This window comes from Choloepus didactylus, chromosome 2 (assembly GCF_015220235.1).
Source record: "Choloepus didactylus isolate mChoDid1 chromosome 2, mChoDid1.pri, whole genome shotgun sequence".
NCBI classification, from domain to species: Eukaryota; Metazoa; Chordata; class Mammalia; order Pilosa; family Megalonychidae; genus Choloepus; species Choloepus didactylus.
Window position 1 is genome coordinate 110,449,060 of NC_051308.1, and position 9,589 is coordinate 110,458,648.

At 60.4% G+C, this 9,589-nt stretch overlaps 1 protein-coding gene across 2 annotated transcripts; it reads right to left on the bottom strand.

The window, feature by feature from the left end:
* Positions 1-716: 716 nt before the first annotated feature.
* Positions 717-9,361, bottom strand: EFNA3 (ephrin A3). 2 transcript variants are annotated; one of them, XM_037813973.1, is made up of 5 exons: positions 9,149-9,361; positions 2,836-3,149; positions 2,295-2,360; positions 2,048-2,125; positions 717-1,835 (listed from the first exon to the last, which is right to left on the bottom strand). In XM_037813973.1, the coding sequence occupies exons 1-5, from the start codon at positions 9,274-9,276 to the stop codon at positions 1,705-1,707; spliced, it is 717 nt and encodes a 238-aa protein (XP_037669901.1). In that variant the 5' UTR covers positions 9,277-9,361; the 3' UTR covers positions 717-1,704. The 2 variants fall into 2 exon arrangements, with proteins under 2 accessions (XP_037669901.1, XP_037669909.1); XM_037813981.1 differs by lacking the exon at positions 2,048-2,125.
* Positions 9,362-9,589: the final 228 nt, after the last annotated feature.

A 9,589-nucleotide genomic window follows, 5' to 3' on the forward strand; every position in this document is an offset into this window, starting at 1 on the left:
AGAATGCTTGTAAATGACCAAAATAAAATTACAAAGAGTTATAAAGGAAACCAATTATATTATTGAAAAACAGTTATCAAAACATTTTAAATTTTTGGTACAGTAATAATGTGTTCATCTTTAGCACATTTAAAAAAACAAGGAAGTTCTATCAACTAGCATAATTTCAAAGTAGTGACGAGCATAAACAATTAGTTTGAGAACTCTTCAATGAAAACATCTATGATTTCTGTTGGTTACAAACTCACAGGTAGTTAATATTATTGTGGCTTGTTGTCCAAATCCATAAGAGAAAACTAAACTTCCGTTAGAGATGAGTAAAAATAAAAATGTAATTTTTTCCCCATAATTCCCCCCTGAATTCCATAGACCTCAGTCAAGAACTTCTGATTACAGGATGGAATGGAAGGAGAAAATCATCATTGATTGAGGCTTATATTCCCTAAGTCATTTAATCTTTACACCAACCCCGAGAGAGATGAATTATTACCCAATTTTACTGAAGGGATACCTGAGGCTCAGAGAGATTAAACAATTTACCCAAAGTCACCCGGGCCCAGTTCTGAAGCCCCTGTTTTCCTCCCTCCACACAGAGCTGCCTTCCTTAACACAGAGCAAGGCATTTCGTTGACTCTTTGTCCCCAGAATCCCCTCCCCCACCCAGGTAATAGAAGGGCGATGGTCCCTTGAAAGCACACACACAGTTATTTTTATCTCCAGTTTATTTTTTTTAGACTAAGAGCAGAGTATGAAAGTCACAGCCAAAGCACTTGAAAAAGGCCCAGGAGGATGGGTGGGGACCACATAGGGTGAGCAGGGCAAGGTCCTGGGAGCTGGGTCCTGACTCAGGACTGGAGCGGAAGGGGCGTTGTTGTCTTATGGTCTCCAAAAGTGTCTGTGCGTTGCATAGGTCCTGTCTTCACGGAAGACAAAAGGGGGGCCAGGGGGTCCCCCAGTGGGGGGGGAGGCTAGCCTGGTAGGGAAGGGGTCTGAAGCTGGAAGGGGAAGTCTAGGAATGTCAGGGGGTTACAGAGGGGAAGGGACTCTGTCTGTCTGTACATTATATATAGAGATATAGAGTCTGTACATGCCTGCCTGGCACCCCAGTGCCCACCCCTTGCTACCCTTGTCCACTGCCTGCCCCCCCAGGGGTGTCTACTTGTAAACTTGGATTCAATCCAAACCACAATCGTGGGGGTGAGAGTGGGGGGAGGAGGACGTGCTTATTGCTGTAAACAGGGGAAGGAGGCAGCGAGCAGTGCTACCCCCTTGCCCATCTATTCCCCTCCCCATGTTCTGCCCCTGGAGGAAAGTGATGGGGGTGCCTCCCATGCTTCGATTTGCTCTCTCTGGGGCATATTTGTCTCTCTGGGGGGACGAAGGGTGAGGGCACCAGGAGTCAGGGAAAGATACCAGGGGACACGGAGTCCTGAGCACTGCCCTTTACAGTCCCCCAATTTGGTACCAAACATTACCAGGACCACAAGGCCACCTGAGACCTGTGGATGTCCCTGCTCCTAGTCCACTACAGTGCCCTACCTGGGGGGAGAGGGGCAAAGTGGTGGGCACGGATGCATGGTGCAGACCTCACTTCCAACCATCGGAGGAGGGGTCTAGGCCCCGCGGTGTCCCTTGGAGAGGCCAGAGGCTCTCTGCAACTTCCCAGCCCCGCCCCGTCTCTCCCTGCCGAGGGAGGGGGCAGAGCTAGGAGGCCAAGAGTGTCACGAGGAAGAAGGCGATGCCCACGGCCAGGGGCAGGTGTTCCCGCTTGGGGCTGGTCCCGCTGATGCTCTTCTCGAGCTTGGGCACCTGGGGATTCTCGCCCTCAAAGTCCTCTGTGAATAGATGAAAAGGCTGGTGAGGACTGGGTTGCGCGCCGGGGCGGGGGCACGCGGCAGCGGCAGCAGCAGTGGAGCTGGGGACGTGACCACCCACGGGGGTACGGAGGCTCTCGGTGCCCCCAGGGGAAGGCATGCGAGGTGAGCGGGCACCGGGGAGGGGGCTGCGGTTCCAGCAGTGGCCACCAGAGGGCGCTGCGCAGACTCACCCAGCACGTTGATCTTCACATTGGGGCCCATGGTGAACTGGGGGAGAGTGGGGACCGGCTTCTCCCCGGAGTGCGATGCTGCGGGGTGGGGTGCGGGTGGGGAGAGAGGAGGGGAGAGTCAGGGCCAGGATCCCATCCCTCCGCTACAGCTCGCCTGTGCTGTCCACCCCCGCCCCCAGGAAGCCGGGGAGAGCCCCAAAGCAGGGGAGCCGAGGATGGGGGCGCAGCTGGGAACCATTATACTCACTGGAGGCGCAGCAGACGAACACCTTCATCCTCAGACACTTCCAGTGCAGGTTGTGGGTGGGCGTGGCTGGGGAGGAGACTGGGCCTGAGTCTTTTTTCTCCTAAGTCACGCCCCGCGCCTCACTCAGAAACTCTTCTCCCCTCCAAACTGCCCAAGAGGGGCAGTTTCCTACGCTAACTCCTCCTACCCCTTGGATGCTCCGCCATCAGTCCTAGAAGGACCTCTGGACCCAACCCTCAAGAAACAATGATCCCAGAGGACCGCCTCCGGAATGGCGCTCACCGAAACCCTAATTCTGAGGCCCAGACTTGGACCAAAACCTTCTTTTAGCCTCACGACTCTGTCTGAGCTGAAACCCTGAGTACCCCCGTCCCTGTTCCTCATCCCGGGGTATCACTCACAATAGAGACAGAGACCCCGTGCCAACAGCATCGGCCCGCCCCCTGCCGCTCGTGGCCCCGCCCCCTGACCGTCATTCAGGCCCTAAGCCCTAGGCCCCGCCCCGCCTGGCCCCGCCCCGCTCACCCCGGCCTTCACTCACAGATGTAGTAGTACTCGTGGCCGGCGTGGAACTCGTAGCCCAACGAAAATGCACTGTAGCGCTGGAACTTCTCCGAGAACTTGATGGGGCTGTGGGGGGCGTGCGGTCGGTTACATTCCCAGCGCTTGAAGCCTTGGCTGGCGTTGCAGGTGCGGTAGCCGGTTCGGCTCACCATATACAGCACATACTGCTCCGCCCCGCCTCCGGGCCCTGGCCCCGCCCCAGGGCCCACCCCTGAGCTGTTGTAGTGAGGGCAGTATATATCCAAATAATCGTTCACATTCACCTGCACAGTGTAGCCCTCTCGCCGCAAGCTGTGGGGAAAAGGAAGCGGGTCAGAGAGAAGAAACCCCAAAGCCAACCCGCTTCCCACCTCACCGCTCCGCAGACCTTCCCCAGGGTCTCTGGAACCTCCCGACTGTTCCTCTGAGCCTCCACTGATCTCAACCCCTGTCTCTGTCCCCGGAGCCCCTAGTGACCCCAGTTCCCTCACTATCCTTCCGTGCCCTCTCCTTCTTGTTCTGTCCTTCTCCTGGCGGCCACCAGAGGGTAGCAAAGGCTCAGGGAAGCCCGGCCCTACCTCCCAAGGAAAAAAGGGGGTGGGGGATGGAGCGGAGAGGGAGGAAGGGAACCTATGCTTTGGTTACCACAGAAACGGCGCAGGCCCCAGCGACTCCCAGACCCAGGCCCGGCTTTCCTCCGTCCATCCTCCATAACTCACCAGCGGGGAGGAGGGACAGAAGGTGATGGAAGGGAAAGGTGAGAGTGGGAGGGATCCCTACTGAGGAATGGACGCTCTCCATGGTCTCTCCCAGCATGCTTCCCTGCGGCTGCCTGTACACCCCCAGGGCCAGTCTAACAGGACCTGCCCTCACATACACGTATGGCAGCTTCATGCATATACATGCAGAAGTTCTACGGTACACAGGCAAATATGTCCACTGCCCACCCATAGGAGGCATACGCACAGAAACGCTAGGTTGTATGTGTGTTGGACTTGCATGCCAGTATTGGTTGACCTCCAGCTGTCTCTGGCTCTTTACCTGCCCCCCTCCCCAAACCCATACATACAGGCACATGTGCTCCCTAAACATCACTGACCTCCACCCCAAGGCCATGGACAATCAGGTCCCCAATGACCTGACACAAGGAGCCAAGAGACTCAGTACCAAGGTTCCACGAGACATTATGCCAACCAGCTAAAACTTTTGCCTCATTATACACCTCTCTCCTCAAATTGGGCACCAATGCTCCTCTCTGTGATGCCAGGCAGAGTAATGACCAGACAAGATGGCATCCCTCTTACTTCCCTGATCCCTCTGGGGGGCAGAGAAGCAGTTGCTGGGTGCCCCCCTTCCTTGTTAGTCACCATCAATTATTGGTCTTATCCCCTTGATGGTGGGGATGGGAGAAATGTCTGAATGAAGAAAGGAACTCAGAAAAGTAGACAGAGGTTTCCTCTAATTCCCTAGGGTAGGAATGCACGCATTTTGGCAATGAGGGGGAAGTGTGGTGGACACAGGAAGCTGTAGAGTACTTGGCAAATGTCAAACCAATGGAGTTCCTAGTGGCTGGGAACCCCCTGAGGGGAGGAACAGGGTCCCCATGTCACCAGGCCCCTCCCAGCTCCACAAACAGTAATTAGATCCATTAGGGAAACAAGCTTGGGGGCCTCTGCACAGGGTGTGGCCTTGAGAGTCCCTCCCCACTTTAGACACTTCCCTGATCTTGCCTGTGAAAGGCCCCCCTTCCCCAAACCCCATTTCCAGGCCTGGCAGTGAGACAGATTGGTGCTGGGCACCTCAGTAAGAATGGGAACAGCCTCCTCCTTGAGTCATCCCGAATGCCACCAGCCCCACTTGGTTCCCACGGGAGTGATGGGTCACTCAGGCCCCTCCCTGGCCCTGGCACTCAGGTGGGCAGGAGTCTCGGCCTGGGGCACTGGGAGCAGGAAAACGGGTTAGACCAGGCCTGGCTGGCAGCTGCCACCCCAGGCTTGCCTTTCGCCATCTCCAAACCCCATAGTCTCCTGTTCCTCCTTTCAGGTTTTGGGAAGGGGAATGCTGGTGAGAGAGTGTCAGACCTGGAGCAGCTGCAGTCACACTGGGACCTTTGTTCTTGAACCTCCCCCAGTTCCACTCCAAAATAGCCTGTCCCTGCTGTGCCACTCAGTTCCCTCTTCAATACACCCCACTGCAACAGGGAATAAGCCAACTCCACAGGTATTCCTCCAGGTACCAAGGTTTCTTCAACAAGGAGGGGAACAGCTTTATAGAAAGGTTACCAGGCCACTGCAAGTGGGAAGAAGCCACCTCTTACCTATCCCTGTGCTTGCTCGCACAAAGAACCCCTGAAATGCCTCCCAAAGCTGGACATGTGGGAGAGAGACCTGCTCATGGGATGGCTGTGCCCTTCTGGTATCTGGCAGACAGGGGGCAGAGGGGCTAGGGGGCAGAGGGGATGGGTGCCAGGAATCCTCGGCCGCAACTCCCGGGAGATCCGGGGCGTCTGCTTGGCCTGGGCGCTTTAATTAAATCTGTCATTCTCCCTCACCAGGGCAGTGAAGAGGGAGGTGCCGCCAAGGCCCTGTGGAAGCTCCGCAGCTAACCCCGCCTGCAGAGCCGCACCTCCCCAAAGTAGAGCCGCATCCCCGGGGCCTGGGTGGGGCGTGGGGGTGGGGCTGGGATCTGGGGACTCGGATGTGCCCTGCCTCTTTAAACAATTCTCTGGTCTTCCCTACTCCATCTCCCTACTAGCCTTCCATTCCTCAGGAAGAAAGGAGAGCGTCGACACACCCCGCCTGGCAGGAATGACCCCTCACCCCGTTATCTAGGTCTCTTCTGGCTCGCACCAACCCCGAGGCGCATCCTGACCACTCCCCTTCACTCCTTCAGTGCCCCGCCTACTCGCGCCAGGCCCCACTCAGCCCGGACAGCCCGGGGTGTGGGGGGGCGGGGGAGCGGGGAAGGAGCAAGCCTCTCCCGCCGGGGCAATTAGAGGCAGATAAACAGGGTGTCTAATAAGACTAGGGAGTGGGGAAAGGACCCCAGGGACACGAACTTGTTAAATCCCCGCCCCCGCCCCTAGATGCCGGGAGCAGAACGAAGGGAGCTGGAGGAGGCATATAAAGAGACCGCACGGGGTTCTCCTCCGCTCCAGCGCGCGCCCCCGAGGCTCCGCGTCGCCTGCTCCAGCAGGCGAGGCCGGACCACGTGTGCGCGGCGTGGGGTCCGCGCGCCGGGGCTGCGGGGAGCCTGACACTGGAGCGCTGGCGGGGCGGCGGGCACGGTGACACCCCCGCACCCTTCGGCGCCCTCGGCCTTGGCGTCCAGCCTGGCTGGATCCCGCCATCCTGAGTCCGGGCCCCGGGCTTCCCCGGTCCGCGTCGGGTGGAGAAGAATCAGCGCGCCCGACACCCCCGCCCCTCCTCCCTGCGACAGCGGCGGCGGCGAAGGTTTATTGATCTGCAGCGGCGGAGAAGAGCGAGAGGACTGCCGAAAGCGAGACACACAGAGACCGAGAGAGAGGGAGACACACACCCAGAAGGCAGATTCACAGGGGCCAGAATCACCGAGAAGGGAAACGGAATGAGACACGCAGAGAGGGCTAAGGAACCAGGAACTCAGAGAGGGAAGCAAGAGAATGAGAACGGAAAGACTTGGAGAAAGGGAGAGACGTAGAGGCAGATCCAGGGAGGCCCAGAAACAGTGGAGCATGAGACAGGGAGACGCGAAAGGAGAGAGTCGGGGACAGAGAAGGGAGTGAGGGGCAGAGACTCCGTGACGGGGGGAAATAAAGGGAAAGACTAACGGGGACGTAGTAGAACCTCAGTAAATATTTGTTGAATGAATGTATGAATGAAAGAGATCAGAAACATTTTAGAGATAAGGAGACAGGTAGGGAGAGACAGCACGAGAGAGATATGCTTGAGGTTTCTTGAGACAGGAGCGAATACCAACACCCTCACTCAGTTTTGCAAAGAAATGAAGCACAAGCGAGGGAGCATATATTTGGCCGTCGGCCAGTGCCCCCCAACTTGAATCCTCGACCTCACATTTTCATGTGTCCCCTAGCAAACTCCCCCATCTTTAGCTCTTGGGCCAAGCTGGGAGCCGGTCTCTTCTATTCCAGGGGACCAAACCGAGGGGCCGAGTGGGAGGCAGGGGGCGAGGTCAAGGCCGCTCTGCAGGGCACTGCCCGCAGATCTGTCAAAGGAGACCGCCGCACGTGTCCCACCAGCACCCTCCCATGTGACCCCTAGGAGGCGGGGTCGCGAGACCCTCCCCACGTGACCCCCAAGGGGTAGAGACCTTCTGCACGTGACGGTGGAGTGGGAGACAGGAGCCCTGCTCACGTGATCGGGGGGAGGGGGCGCGGGAGCCTGTGGCTTGGCCCGGCCCCGCCCCCAGCTCCCCGGCCCTCTCCACTCCCGGCTCCGGAGCACGTCGCTCTCACGATTTATGGGGCCGCGGCTGCCGCAGTAAGGGAGCCGGGGAGCCCGGGCGCAGCGGCAACAAAGGCCCGGGAAGCGAGGCGGGGGCGGCGGCGGCCTCCGGGCCGGGTGCGCGCCCCCTCCTACCTCCGTGGGTCCAGGCCAACGGAGGAGTGGGTAGGGCAGAAAGGAGGCTCCCGGCACCCGAGTTCTCCCACCCCCTTCCGGAGCTTTCACCTGCGCCCAGGTGAATGCGGGGGAGGGGAACCTGATCAACCTACCCCCAAGGCCATTCCCGCATCCTCCTTCCTCCGGCTTCCCCTAAGAACCTGGGGGTGCCCCGAGGGTGGCGGGGAACCTCACTTGCGCGCTCCCGACTCCGCGCCAGACTCTAGCGGGGCGGGGGATGGACGTGTGAATCTGGGGGAGGGGGACGAGCCAAAAAGAGCAGGGGAGGCAGTCCCCAGAGCCCCCCGGAGTGCTCCAAGTCCCGCTCCGGGGAGGAGGGGCAGCATGCCCACCCCCGAGGTTTCCATGAGAAGCGAGAGGGGGGCGTCGTTGGCTTATCCCCACCCCCAGTCTGACACTCTGAGAGCTAGGAGGGAGGGGGGGAGGCGCGGAGCCCTAAACAACAAAGAGCGGAGCGGCAAGCGGCAGCGCCCCCCCGGGAGGTTGGGGGTCGAGGCCGCCCGGCCCTCCCCGCCTTCTCCCCGGGGGGCCTCGCCATTTGCTCCCGAATCGCCCCCAGGGTGGGGAGCCAGAGGCAGTGCTGCTGCCGCCGCCCGGGTAGGTGTGACAGTGAACCCCCACGTCCCTAGGGATCCCCCCACCAACACAGACACACACGGAGGCGCCCAGGGTGATACACACAGCAGCTCGGCAGGGAGGAGAAGACAAGGGCAGCGAGGATTGAACAGAATGAGGACCTGGTCCCGCAGCCGGCACCCAGCCGCCGCGCCACACACCCGGGGAAACCACAAGGCAGCCCTGACACCCGCCTAGACCGCGGCGGCGCCGACAACCACCTCAGCCCAGACGCGGCCGGCCACGCGGACACCGACCGCAGCCCCCTCCCCGACCCGCCGCCCGCTCCCACCCCTAGACGATCGCCGACGCAGACACACAAATCACACACTCAGACACACACGCACACTGACAGCCGCGCCCGCCCGCTCACACTTGGAGCTACACGCCGTCTCCAGCCCGTGCGTGTGTGTGCGTGTGTGACACGCCGACAGCTCTCTTCCCCCTTTCCTCTAGCTGGTACCCCACGTTCTCATCCTAGCCAAGCAGCACTTCCAGAGCCCCTCAACTCGACGACCCAGCCCTGGCCCACCCTAGCAGGGGGCATCCGTTCAACCAGGGCAACCCATTCGTCTTGGTTCTGAGAAGGTGCTCGGTTGAACTCCTTGCCTCAGCTCCAAGACCCCACTTTTATGATCAGGGGCCCTAGACAGAACCCCTTGACACTCTCCCCGCTGAAAACAGGTCGCCCCTGGGCCCTCAACTACTGCGGCCTATCCCCAGCTTAGCGGTACCCCCATAGCCCAGGGGTGAAGATGTGGGAGGGCTATGGGATGGGAGTATGCGATTCTAGTGGCGGGGTGGGGAGAAACCTTAGTGGGGTGGGGTGGGGGTGGGGTCCCTCAGCAGCCTCCTCCTCACGGCCCAAGCCCTCCTTACTATACCCCAACAGGCTCTTTCTGACACCCCCCGAGTTTCATAGACGCCCACAGAGTGCATCTACCTCTCCCTCGTCTCCCAGCCCCCAGCTGTGGTCTCCCAGGACTCCCACCTCGGGTTCCCCCAGGACTTCCCAGGGCCACCAGCTCCCCCTCTCACTGACACGGGACTCGCGGGTTCCCTCGGCCCCCGACTCACTGCTGGTTGGAGCTGTTCCAGTACACCGCATGCCGGTTTCCCAGCGCCCCCCCGGGCCCTTGGGCCAGCAGCGGCAGCAGCGGCACGGGCACGAGCAGCAGCAGCAGCAGCAGCGGAGCCGCCGCCATCCCCGGAGCCGCGGCCGCCGCCGCCCCCCGACTGAGCCTCGCGCTCCCGGCTTCTCCGCTTCCCAGCTCCCTGCTGCCACCACCACCGCCGCCGGCCCCTAGCTCTAGGCCACGCCCCCAGCCCTCCCCTCCGCCCTCTCCAGCGCGCCCTCGAAGCCCCGCCCCTGGCGCGCGCGCGGCAGGCCCCGCCCCTCTAGGGCACGGAGCGCGCAGCGCGTGGGAGGTGGGACTGGGGCTGCCCCCTCGGGAACGAGCCCGCGCGCTCCTGGCGTCTCCCTCTTGGGTTCAATTTGCTACCGGCCCTCCTGGGCCT

Excerpts from the sequence above, each read along its gene's own strand:
- EFNA3 (XM_037813973.1), bottom strand. The coding sequence starts at position 9,276 with ATGGCGGCGGCTCCGCTGCTGCTGCTGCTGCTGCTCGTGCCCGTGCCG. Across the intron at positions 3,150-9,148 it reads TGGAACAGCTCCAACCAGCA|CTTGCGGCGAGAGGGCTACA; the intron begins GTGAGTCGGGGG and ends TTTTCCCCACAG. Across the intron at positions 2,126-2,294 it reads GTTCGTCTGCTGCGCCTCCA|CATCGCACTCCGGGGAGAAG; the intron begins GTGAGTATAATG and ends CCCACCCCGCAG.